Raw genomic sequence first — 13930 nt, 5'->3', positions numbered from 1 at the left:
CATGTTGAATAAAAGTGGTGAGGATGGACATCCTTATCTTGTTCCTGATCTTAGAGGAAAAGCTTTCAGCTTTTCACCAGTACGTATGATGTTAGCTGTGAGTTTGTCACATGGGCTTTTATTATGTTGAGGTATGTTCCCTCTATACCCACTTTGTAGAGAATTTTTATCATGAATGGGTGCTGAATTTTGTTAAGTGTTTCTCCTGTATCTATTGAGATGACCATATGGTTTTTATCCTGCCTTTATTAATGTGGTGTATCACATTGATTGATTTGTTTTTTCTAGGTTTTTCAATTTGTTGGCATGTAGGTTTTTCTGTGGTGTCAGTTGTCAGCCACTTTTCCTTTCACTTCCAAGGATTGAATCATCCTTGCATCCCTGGAACAAATCCTATTTGGTCATGGTGATTGGTTGTTACAATGTATTTAAAAATTCAGTTAGGTAATATTTTGGTGAGAATTTTTGTATCTGTGTTCATTATTGAGGGATATTGGTCCTGTGATTTTCTTTTTATATAATGTCTGTCTGGTTTTAGTATCAAGGTGATGCTGGCCTTGTAGAATGAATCTGGAAGCTTTTCTTCCTCTTCTGTTTTTGGGAATTGTTTGAGAGGGATAGGTATTAACTGTGCTTTAAATGTTTGGTAGAATGTTATCTAAAGCCATCTGGTATTTGGAGTATTTTGATTACTGCTTACATTCATTACTAGTCTCTTCAGATTTTCAATTTCTTCCTGGTTCAGTCTTGGGAGATTGCATGTATCTAAGAATTTATCTATTTCTTGTAGGTATTCCAGTTTGTTGTCATATAATTTTTCATAGTAGTTCCTTTTAATTATATTTGAGTGGTGTAGGTTGTAATGTCTATTTCATTTCCGATTTTATTTATTTGGATCCTCTGCTTTTTTCTTGATGAATCTAGCTATCAGTTTTATCAATTTTGTTTTTCTTTTCAAAGAATCACCTCTTGGTTTCACTGATCCTTTGAATTGGTTTTTTAATTTCTATTTCATTTATTTCTGCTTTAGTCTTTACTATTTCCTTCTATTAATTTTGGGCTTTGTTTATTGTTCTTTTTTCTAGTTATTTTGGGTGTAGAGTTAGATTGTTTGAGTTTTTTTCTTATTTCTTGTGGTAGGCCTGTGTTGCTATAAACTTGCCTCTTAGAAGTGCTTTTGCTACATCCCAAAGATTTTTAACCATTGTGTTTATATTTTCATTATTATCCAAATATTTTTTGATTCCCTCTTTGATTTGTTCTTTGACCCATTGGTTGTACGATAACATTCTGTATAACCCTCCATGTTTCTGTTTTTTCCAGTTTTATTCTTGTAATTAATTTCCAGTTTCATATCATTGTGGTTAGTTCATATCATGTTTGGTATGATTTCTATATTCTTAAATTTATTGAGACTTGTTTTGTGGCCTAATGTGATCTATCCTGGAGAATGTTCTGTGTGCACTTGAAAAGAATGAGTGTTGTTTTTGGATATAACATTATATATATATACATATATATATATATGTATATATATATAATGTCCATTTGTTTCCTTATTGATTTTTGTGTCTGGATGATCTACCCATTGATGTAAGTGGTGTATTAAAGTCCCCTGCTATTATTGATTGCTGTCAATTTCTCCTTTTATGTCTGTTAGTATTTGCTCTATGTATTTAGGTGCTCCTCTGCAGGGTGTGTAAATATTTACAATTCTTTTATCTTTGTGCTGGTTTGAGCCCTTAATCATTATATAATGTCCTTCTTTGTCTCTCATTATAGTTTTTGTTTTGAGGTCTGTTTTGTCTGAAATAAGTTCTGCTGCTTTGGCTTTTTTTTTTAATTTATATTTACATGGAATGTCTTTTTCCATCCCTCTAGTTTCAGTCTGTATGTGTCTTTAGGTGCGAAGTGAGACCCTTGTAGCCTAGATGGGTCTTGTTTTTTTATCCATTCAGTCAAGTCTGTCTTTTGATTGTAGTGTTTAGTCCATTTGCATTTAGGTAATTAAGGATATAGGTGTGTACTTAATTGCCGTTTTGTTAAATGTTTTCTTGTTATTTTTATTGTTCTTCTGTGGTCTTTTCTTCTCTTGCCCTCTTTGTGTGTGATGACTTTCTTTAGTGTTGTGCTTGGATTTCTTTATTTTTTGTGTATCTATTATAGGTTTACGGTTTGTGGTTACCTTGTGGTTTATATATGAGATTTTACACATATAACAGTCTATGTTAAGTTCATGATCACTTAAGTTTGAATTCATTCTAACAGCACATTTTTTACTCCCCCTCCTCCATGTATTATGTCCATGATTTCTTCTTTAACCCCTTTCATTTACTGAATTCCCTAATTTTTAAAAGTAACTGATTTTACTACTTTTGTCTTTTAACCTTCATACTAGCTTTTATGTGATTTTATAGCCTTTGCTTTGTTTGTTCTTACCAGTAAAGTTTTTCTTTTCATAATTTTCTTGCTTCTAGTTATGGCCTATTCTTTCCTTTCTAAATAAGTTCCTCTAACATTTCTTGTTAAGCTGGTTTAGTGATGGTGAACTCCTTTAACTTGTGTTTATCTGGGAAGTTCTTTATCTTTCCTTCAATTCTGAATGAAAACCTTGCCAGGTAGCATATTCTTGGTTGTAAGTTTTTCTCTTCAACACTTTGAATACATCATGCTGTTCTTTCCTGGCCTGTAGAGTTTCTGCTGAAAAAAAATCAGCTGATAGACTTACAGAGTTTTTCTTATGCGTAACTCATTGTTTTTCTCTCACTGCTTTTATGATTCTTTGTCTTTGGTGTGACATTTTTATTACTATCTGTCTTGATGCAGAGCTCCTTGGACTCTTTATCTTGTAGAGTGCTGAACTTTGTTTCATTTAGTTCTTTTCTGAAGTTTGTCTTGTTCTTTTGTTTGGAGCAAATTCCTCTGTCTCCTCATTTTGTGTGAATTTCTATGTTTGTTTCTATAGGTTAGGCAGAAGTGTTACCTCTCCTGGTCTTGCATGCATGACCTTCTTTAAAAATGTCCTCTGGATGACTGCATATGTGTGGAGATTTTGGCAGGCTAGCTGGAGGTTAGGTGGGTCAGTGGGGAGCAGATGGGCATGGTCTTGGGGCTCCTAGGTGGGCCTTGGTCTGGGGCCTCATTGGTGGTGGGACTGGGAATGGAAGCATGAGAAGAGTGAATCCACATGAGTATTGTGCCAGCAGAATTGCTGAATTTCTGGTAGGTGTGTTTGGGTGCTAGCAGGGTCCAGAAGATATCTTGGTTAAGTCTGGAACTGGTGTGCATGCCCTGTCTCTGCTCCCATCTACACTTTCAAGATTAGGTAAGGGAAGGGGGGATATGTAAACAATGGCATTTCTCCCTGCTCCCATAGGCACTAGCAATGTGCTGGGAGAATGTAAACAGTGGGGCTCATCCCACTCCATCCATGCTAGCCATGTGCAGGCAGAATGTAAATAATAGTGCTCACCTACTCCCCTCCACCCTAGTAATGTGCAAGGGGAACATGAACAGTTGTGCTCACCAGCATTGTTGGTCCCAGAGAGAATTCTAGTAGTTCCCCCATCATTTGGTAGATGCTTTCGTTCTGAAAATCAATTTCTTTCTCTTACAGTAAGATCACTCTTTAATCTGCAAACTCTGGCTTTCTCTCCATGCCTCTAGGCAAGCAAATCTGCTCAGGTCTCTCAGTGATATCCCTTCCTCCTCTAGGGTCTCACTGAGCATTGGGCATGGGGCTCCCTCCGTTACCATGTGTCTGTCTCTCCTGCTATTTTTTAATGTGGTCTTTTTATCCCTTGTGTAGGTGGTGTTAACTCAGCCCTCAGTTCTTCCTCAGGATGAATTGCTTGGTGTGTAGGTGTAGTTTCAGTGTATATGTGGGAAAAGGTTGGTTCAGGCTTGCTCTTTGCCACCATGTTGGACCTACTTCTCACAGAACTACGTCAAATGAATCAATGAACTATTTCTTACCTTTTGTTAAGCCACTTCTCCAGCTTTGTGAATCTTGGACAAAGTAAATGTGTTCTACCACTAATTTTCCCATCTGGAGAAAAGGATCTGGCTGTCCCTTTAGGGAAAAAATGCTTGCTTCTAATAATGTGGATTTACTCTTCTAATAATATGTACATGAACATATTCCTGATTGACCTGTTTTTTTCTTTAAAACTAGTAATAATGCCTTTCTCATAGTAGATACTTGACAGGTATTTAAAAATATTTTTTGTTGACTTCCTGTCTGGATACTTTGTTAATTTCCCTCTCTCAGGTTCCAAGGATGCTGCTGCTAAAGAGCATTCTGCTCAGTTAGAAAACACAAAGATTGAAAGCCTACCAGACACCAAAGCCATTAAACAGAAAGAGAGCCATAGTAAGAAGGCAATTCCTAAGGAAGCCTGGTCAGAAGACAAAGAATCCTTGCAGACAGATATTGCAGGTAATGGGATTATTGAGGGGGGAGAGGGAGGAGCCTATATCTATGTTTCCATTTCATTCTGATGAAAATATAACCTCACAATTTAAATAGAGATCCATGTTTTCTTTTTTTTTGCTTTCTCATGCAAATTACTTCAGTGCTACTTTGTGTGGATATGTATATTGATTTGTAAAATGATTGTTACTTCTGGGAAAAGATGTTGGCAACTTAGAAATAGGAATACAAATTAATACCAAAGGCTGATAGTAGTAGAAGTGAAGTATCATGTCTTAGTGCTTAACATCTAAAGGTATTCCAGAAGACTGTGATAAAGATGGAAAGAGACTTTATACAAACTTGTTACAACTTGCAGTAAAAAGAACTAAGATCTTGATGGACAGTGACTGTAATGGAGTATGTGGCGGGGGACTTGATAATAGGGGGAGTCTAGTAACCATAATGTTCAAGTAACTACATTAACGATACCAAAAAAAAAAAAAAAGAACTAAGATCTAATCCATTTATGTTTACCCATGGCCCCCTTTTTTCTAACAAATGAAGAGTATAGGACACAGCCATTACTTCATAGTTATAAACTTTAACTCTTAGAGGATGAGGATGTTAGAACAGTACCCAGTTAAGGAAGGAAATGAGTCGAGGAGCTCATCTATCCATACAGTAATTTGAAAATAGTCCAGGTGCGGTGGCCCACATCAAGAATACATAAGATCAGTGTTTCACAAGAGTGCCAAGACTACACAAATGTGAAAGAACAGTGTCTTCAAGAAATAGTATTGGAAAACTGGATATCCACATGTAAAAGAGTGAAGTTGGACCCTTAACATTTACCATATACAAAAATTAACTCAAAATGGATCAGACATCCAAACATAAGAGCTAAAATTACAAAATTCTTAGATGAAATGATCAGGAAAAGCTTCTTGACATTGGATTTGGCAGATGCTTTCTTGGATATGACATCAAAAGCACTGGCAACAAAAGCAAAAATAAATTGTACTACATCAAAATTGAAAAGTGTGCATCAAAGGACACAATGAAAATGTAACCTAGGGAATGGGAGAAGATATTTGGAAGTCATAAGTGGTTAATATTCGAATTATATATAGAACTTCTGTAACTCAACAACAACAAAGAAACCCAATTTAAAAATAGGGAAAGAACTTGAGTAGACAATTCTCCAAGGGAGATATATGAATGACCAACAAGCATATGAAAAGATGCTCAATATTACTAATTATCAGAGAAATGCAAATCAAACCACAATGAGATACCACTACACAACCAACCATTAGGATGGCCACTATCAAAAAAAAAGAACAATTGTTGTGAAGGATGCAGAGAAATTGGAACCCTTGAGCATTGGTGGAAATAAAAATGATGTAGTCATTATAGAAAATAGTATGGAGTTTCCACAAGAAATTAAAAAGAGAATTACTTCATGATCCAGCAATCCTATGTGTATAAATCAAAAAGAACTCAAAGCAGGGTCTCAGAGATACCTGCCCACCTATGTTCAGTGCAGCATTATCCACAATAGCAAAGATATGGAAAAAACCCCAATGTCCACCAACAGATGAATGGCCAAATAAAAGGTGGTATATACATGCACAATAATATTATGCAGCCTTAAAAGTGTAGGAAATCCTGTCACTTGCTACAGTATAGATGAACCTTGAGGGCATTTGGGCTAAGTGAAATATGCCAGTCACTAAAGGACAAATACTGTATATTCCACTTATGTTAAGCATTTTAAGTAGTCAAAATCATAGAAACAATGTAGGAAAGTGGTTGCTAAGGGCTGGGGAGAATTAGTATTTAGTTTTGTGGAGTTCCTGCATTGGAAGATAATATTCTAGAGATCAGTTTTACAACAATGAATATACTTAATGCTACTAAAATATATATTTAAATGGTAAAGATGGTAAACTTAATGTTACATTTTTTACCACATAAAAAAAAAGAAATGTGTAAGATGAAAAAACAGAACATTGCAACCCTGCAATGGGCAGCAAAGGAGACAGATTAGAAAAGAAAGATGGAAATATAATCTGCAAAAGCATACTGTGGAAGACAGAAGAAAATTTTTCCTATGGTGTTTTGTGCTCTGAATAATTAAAATACTTAAAATATATTAAATAAAAGTTGAGATAATAAGATGTAAAGAGAGATTTAGGGGATCAGATAACAAATTGAAGGGGAAAAAGTATAACAAGGAAAAGAGATAAATGCAATTAGAATAAATAGTTTGAAGACTGACAGTGACAATCCAACAGTCATGTCTGTGGTGTCTCTAAAATAAATAACAAAAAGATATAATGTATAAGGAAAAGTGAACCTACAATTAAAAAGGACATAACCTCGTCCCAGGAAAAATTTGTTTGTAGTAGTCGACACCAGTCATGTGTCATGTGTTAAAGGAGGTATACATGAGCTAATTTTATCTCTAAAGTTGATAAATCAAGAAATACATATGCATGTATAACATTGTAAAAGTTACCCCTTAAACAGTTAAAATCAAACTATAAACCATTCAAAATGTTTAGAAAAATGGTAGTAGTAGTATGGGGATAAATGGAGGAAAAAATAAAACAAAGTAAATTTGTAAGAAAAGAAAAAAATACCATAAAATAAAGAATGGAGAACATAGAAGAAGTCTATATAAATAAACACATATGGGATAAATTCACCAATTAAAAAATCTTCTCAGATTAGGTTAAAAATAAATGCAGTTCCATGCTGTATAGCAGACACATTGAAAATAAAATGACTCGGGAAGGTTGAAAGTAGGAAAACTATACAGACATATCAACAAGAAATTTGGAAACATGATGTTAATAGAGACAACACCAGAAGTGTTGCAGGAATTAAGGAAGAAATTTTTATACAGGTTTGCAAGCCCAATGAGGCTATAACATATAAATCAACATGAATTAGTATAAATTTACATAAAATCAAAACTGGGAGCAGCATCAGTAAGGAAGTTTATGTTGCTATATATAAGAATAAAGACAAAATTATATAAAAACTCTTATGATAGTGTTAGGTAAAAGGTGTTTACATGGGGGCAGGGGAGTGGAATTTGCTTGCATGAAAGAAAAATACAGCACAAACCATAACCTAACAAAACCTTCAAGGAGAAATGGGCAATACAGAATAGTTGTAGGGAGCTTAAACACACATATTTGTTCATGAAATCATAGAAATGATATATATATATATTTTTTTTAATTTTATTTTGGTATCATTAATCTATAATTACATGAAGGACATTATGTTCACTAGGCTTCCCCCCTCACCAGGTCCTCCCCACATCCCCGTTCACAGTCACTGTCCATCAACATAGTAAGATGCTGTAAAATCACTACTTGTCTTCTCTGTGTTGCACAGCCCTCCCCGTGCCCCCACACACACTATACATGCTAATCGTAATCCCCCTTTCTTTTTTCCCGCCCTTATCCCTCCCTTCCCACCCGTCCTCCCCAGTCCCTTTCCCTTTGGTAACTGTTAGTCCATTCTTGGGTTCTGTGCTTCTGCTGCTGTTTTGTTCCTTCAGTTTTCTTTTGTTCTTATACTCCACATATGAATGAAATCATTTGGTACTTGTCTTTCTCCGCCTGGCTTAAGAAATGATATATTTTTAAGTTTAAAAAAACTTCTGGAAATAGTGTAAATAATGCGGTTGATCTAATAGATACACATAAATGTTTGATATTTTAAAATGACTTAAAAAAAACCTTTCCAAATGCCTGCAAAACACTGTTTCAAGCTGCTTCATTGATATATAATGCACATACCATAAAACTCACCCATTTAAAGTGTACAATTTAGTGTTTTTTACCCTATTCAAATGTGTACAACATTCAACACAATCTCGCCCTCACCCTCACATTAAACACAGCCCCTGACTCTACTGGGAACCCTAACCTTCCCCGTACACCTTTCCGAAAACCTAACCCTAAACCTAGCCCTGGCTCCTGAACCTAACCCCTCACCGTCACCACTGACATCACCCACACCTCACTGTAACCCTAAACCTCAATCTTGCCCTCACCCTCACATTAAACCCAGACCCTGTCTCTAACTGTAACCCTATCCTCCCTGTACACCTGTCTTAAGTCATTGAGTGTGATTTTAGCTGTGGATTTTTCATAGATGCCCTTTATCAGATTGAGGAATTTCCCCTCTATTCCTAGTTTAGGTGTTTTTATCAAGAACAGGCTTGTTTTTGTCAGTACTTTTTGTCTTTTGAGGTGATCAACTGAGTGTTGTATTTTATTATATTGATTGACTTTTGGATGTTGAACCAACCTTGCATTCATGGAATAAATCCTACTTGTTTGTGATGTATAACTCTTTATATGTTGCTGGTTTCCTTTTGCTATTATTTTGTTGAGGTCTTTTGTATCCATACTCATAAGAGATATTGGCCTGTGGTGTTCTTGTGATGTCTTTGTTGGGTTTATTATCAGAGTAACACTGGTCTCATAAAATGAATTGGAAAGTGTTCCCTTCTCTTTGTTTTTTGGAAGAGGCTGTGAAAAATTAGTATTAACTTCTTTAAATTGTGGAATTCAGTGGTGAAGCAATCTGGTCTTAGACTTTTCTTTGTAGGTGATTTTTTTTATTACTAATTCACACACTTCACTTGCTTTAGATCTGTTCAGATTGTCTATTACTTTTTTAGTCAGTTTCAGTGGTTTGTGGCTTCTTAGGAAGGAATTTGTCCATTTCACCTCAATTATCTAATTTGTTGGCATACATAGTAAAGTGTATTCCTTTATAATGCTTTTTATTTTTATAAATAAGTAAAATTAATTTATTTTATAGTAGCAATATTCCCTCTTTCATTTTTCATATGAATCTTCTCGTTTTTTCTTGGTCAGGCTACCTAAAGAGTTTTGTTGATCTTTTCAGAGAACCAGCTTTTAATTTGTTATTTTTCTCTTTTTAAAATTCCTTGTTTCAGTAATCTCCACTCTAATCGTTATGATTTCCTTCCATCTGCTTTCTTTAGTTTTAGTTTTCTCTTTTTCCAATGTCTTAAGGTGAAAGTTTAGGTTTTTTTACTTGAGATCTTTTCTTGATACAGGCATTTACAACTATAAATTTTCCTCTAAGCTTTAACTATATCTCATTAGTTTGTTGTCATTCATTACAAATTATTTTTTCTGGTCTCTCTTTTTTGATTTCTTCTTTAACCCTTAGGTTATTTAGGAATGTTTTGTCTAACTTCACATTTTGAGTGTCCCAAATTTTATTGTTACTGATTTCTAATTTCATTGTATTGTGGTTGGAGAACATATTTTGTATTATTTCTCTCCTTTTAAGTTTATTGAGGCTTGTCATATAGCCTAGCATCTCTCTGTCTGGCAGATACTCAATATGCACTTTAGAAGAGTGCGTATGGTTAGAATGCTCTGTATATGTTTATTAGGTTTAGATGGTTAACACTGTTACTCAAGTCTTCTATTTCCCTGTTAACCTTCTGTCTACCCACTATTTAAAGTGGACTATTAAAGTCTCCAGCTTTTGTTGTTGAATTGTCTATTTCTCCTGTCACTTCTGTCAGCTTTTGCTTCACAGATTTGGTTGCTCTGTTACCAGATAGACATGTTTATAATTATTATAATTGTCTCATGGATACCCTTGTATCATTATGAAATAGCCCTGTTCATCTCTAGTAACATTTTTTTTTCTGATGTTATTATAGCCATGCAGCTTTCTTACTGTTGCTATTTGCATCTTTGTCCATCCTTATATTTTCAGTTTATTTGTATCTTTGTATCTAAAGTTCATCTCTTAAAGAGAGCGTATAATTGGATCATGGGTTCTTTTTGGCAAAACCAGTCTGACAATCTCATCTTTTTTATTAAATTGTTTAATATGCTCATTTTTAATGTTCAGTACTACTGACGGAGTTGGATTTACATCTACCATTTTATTTTTTGTTTTCCATGTATCTATTCTTGGTAATATGGTGGATTAGATGTCCTGATAACCTCTCTTAAGGAAAACAAAGCTGGATTTAAAATATCAAAGCTATCTTTAAACTCATCACAGAGTTGACAATGAAAATAAAGCATCTGTAGCTCCCCAAAATAGAGTGAAAGCAGGAACCTGACAAATAAGCACTAAAGCTAGTCACCCTAAAGGTTTCAGATGCAGTCTATAGAGCTGGACTTTATATTTAATGTCTACATGAAATTGTGGACAAAATATAAAACTTAGGGCCCACCCACAGTGAAAATTTTAATGGCTATTCCTGCTTAAAGCTGGGCTTCCAATAGGTTACAGTCTAAATAAAAGATTAAAAACAAAATAAACACATCCATGAAGAAGAGGAAAACAAGGAAACTTACATGTCTAAACCTTGTTAATGAGTTTGGGGAGAGAAAGCAGTGTCAAATTTATCCTGAAAATTTGTAAATGCAAACCAGCTCTCACACAGGATTACAGTAAAGAATTTTGCACTTATACAATTTATTGGTGCAGTAAACTACATGTGTATTCTGAAAATCCTCCAGCCCAGAATTTTATTTAAAATGGTCCTAGCTTGGTAGTGCCAACTCACATGCCATACTGAAGCAAATGTCTATCTCTCTGAAGAAATTTCAACCGAGACCTCAAAACATTCCCCCAAATGCCAAGCTCATAGTCAAGGCATCATGAATGAAAAAGCATAAAAAAAAACAAAAGATATAAATGAGACCCACAAAAACAAATTTCCAGGGCTCCTTGGGAATTCCAATTCTAGGATTAGAGCAGGAAATAGAGGAGATGAGTCTGGAGCATCTTGTAGTACTAGCAGGTAAAGAAAAAAAAAACTCACAAAGAGATACAAGAGCCAAGTAAAAGAACTCCCAATGACCAAAGTTGTAATTTGAACAATATAGTAGTATTGAATTATAATCAAATATCCATATCCATACTGATACAATGATTGAATAAATAAATACATGGGAGCAAATAGACAACTCTTCTGTGCACAATTCCAAGTAATTTGCATAGATACTCTATCCTTAAGGAGGTGTGGAGCATGATTTCCCACTCCCTAAGAACATATCTTACACAGTGACTTCCATCCAAAGAAAGTATAGAAAGGGAAAAAAGAATAACTTTACAGTGAAGAACTCTGACAAACACTACTTCAGCCAGCTAGTCAAGTTCAACATCAATAGTTAAGTCATGCTGATGCTATTTACCCTTATGTGGTGAGAATGGCACTTTCAAGTCTTCCTTCCCAAAATCATAACTCCAATCTAACCATAAGAGAAACATCAAACAAACCCAAATGACTGACATCCTACAAAGTACCTGATCGGTGTTTCTCAAAACTGTCAGGGCCTTGATTAACAAAGAAGTACTGAGGAACTGTCACAGATCAGCATAACCTAAGGAGACATAATAACTAGATGTAATATGTCCTAGATTGAATCCCAGAACAGAAAAAGGGCATCAGGTATAAACTAAGGAAATCTGATAAAAGTATGAATTTCAGTTAATAATAATGTAACTTTTTTGGTTCATAAAATGTAATGTGCTATATTAATGTAAGGTGCTAATAGGGGAAACTGGCTATGGAGAATAAACTGTCTGTACTATCTTCACAATTTCTCTATAAATCTTAAAACTTTGAAAATAAAAAGTTTTATTTTAGAAAATTCATATATCCATGCTGATATTAAAACAGATAAGATAATTTAGATAGAGCGATAGCTTTATTGATTAGATAAGGAAAGAGATACTCTTCTTTATAGAATATAATATGATACCAACTAAATGAAGAATGAAAAATAGTTGGAAAATCTCCACATTACAACCATTATAGTAATAATAGATTTAAGCAAGACTCATCAGTGGATAAGATTATTGAGTGAAAATTTATTAGGGAGTAGGGTATTTATACTTTCCCACATTACCCATTAATTACAAAGTTGAAAAAAGTTTACCTTTACCATAGAGAACTCTACAAAGCGTCTTAGCCAGGTAATCTGGGTTAACATAATCAGCACTGGGACAAGTTGAAGTAAAGTATTCCAGATGTGATGCACTTAGGACACATTACTCATGTAGAGTTTTTGTCAAAATTCATAACTTCATCTAATCACAATGAAACTCAGACTCAAACTGAAGGACATTCTGCAAATAACTAGCCTGCCGTTTTAAAAAATGTTAGTGTTTGGAGGACAAAAGCTGAGAAACTATTCTAGATAAAGGATCCTCACTAAATGGGTTTGACAAAGAATAAACACACTTTGGAGAGGAAAAAAAAATGGTGGCATGAGAAGTGAGGCAGAAACATCCTCCTAAAATCACAGAACACGAATATACAGCAAATAAACTAACCTTGAAAAAGCAACCCAAAGACTGCAGAACAGACTGCCTACATCTGGGGAAAAGAGAAGACCTCACAGATAGTGGTAAAGTAGCAAAGCTGCAATCTGGTGGGAACCAAGTCCTCCCCAACCCACTCACAGGAGGGAGGAAGAGAGACAAAGCAGGGAGGGAGTAGAAGCCCAAGACTGCTGAACACCCAGTCCTGGAGATCTACTCCAGGAGCATGAACCCACATTACATGGTGCTATGGAGATTAGTGGGGTTGGAAAGCACAGTCAGGTGGAATACTTGGAGAGACTGAGATTACAGCATCTTGTGGAGAACAGGTACATACATGGGATCCCCTGGGACAGAAGAAAGGTGGGCACTTTGAAAGATTTCTCAGCAACGAGAGGGGCATTAAAAGGGCAAAGATACAAAACTCATTGCTCAGGAGAAAGGGCAGGTAGACAGAATTGTCCCAGCATGCTCAGCCCAGCAGGTTAGAAGCTCTCAGGAGCTTCAGATGCTCCATTCCCCTGGCTGGCAACACAGCCTCAAGGCCGCCCACTGTGGTACTCAGCCTGCCACTCCTTTCGCCAGTCGCCAGTCACACTGACCTGTCTCCACCATCATGCCAGGCCAGCTGGAGGATGGCCCCACCTATCACAGCTATAGAGGCATAACACAGAGGCTCCTCCCTACATTCTCAGCCCACTGGACTTGGCAGTGGAGGCAGGCACTACAGACAGGAAGGCAGGAAAGATCTCTTCCCTCCTGGCAGGATTTACTTCCTCTTTCTTGCCTTCTACACCTGCCATTGCTGCAGGTGCTCAGCAGCTCCAGAAAGTAGCATTTCTGGGCACTAGAGGGCGATGTCTACAAAAAGTTCTTATTCCATAGAAAACACTAAAATAATGAAACGGTAAAGAATTTGGTCCAAACAAAACTGCAAGAAAAAAATTCCAGAAGGAGGGTTGACTGAAACTGAGATCACCAGTGTTCTTGATAAAGATTTTAAAATAAGAGTCATAAACATTCTCATGGAACTACAGAAAAATATTCAAGATCTCAAGGAGGACTTCAACAAAGATATAGAAACTTTGAAAAATACAGTATCTGAAATGAAACATACAACGGAGTGATTTAAAAGTAGATTAGATAAAGTAGAGGAGA

The 13930-nt window shown here is 35.6% G+C and overlaps 1 protein-coding gene across 9 annotated transcripts in view; it reads left to right on the top strand.

Annotated features, from left to right (window-relative positions):
• ALMS1 (ALMS1 centrosome and basal body associated protein) overlaps window positions 1–13930 on the top strand; it is a 198418-nt gene that overhangs the window by 129101 nt on the left and 55387 nt on the right. For all 9 annotated transcript variants that reach the window (XR_008995797.1, XM_036930659.2, XM_036930658.2 and 6 more), the window contains one exon: window positions 4271–4438. Coding sequence is in view for 8 of the 9 variants with exons in the window: in XM_036930659.2 (XP_036786554.2) it covers window positions 4271–4438 (168 nt within the window). In the remaining variant the exon portion in view is untranslated. The remainder of the gene's footprint in view (window positions 1–4270; window positions 4439–13930) is intronic.

Source organism: Manis pentadactyla, chromosome 2 (genome assembly GCF_030020395.1).
Source record: "Manis pentadactyla isolate mManPen7 chromosome 2, mManPen7.hap1, whole genome shotgun sequence".
Taxonomy (NCBI): Eukaryota; Metazoa; Chordata; class Mammalia; order Pholidota; family Manidae; genus Manis; species Manis pentadactyla.
Note: the sequence above shows the minus strand (reverse complement) of the source record. Positions and strands in the feature narration are given on the sequence as shown.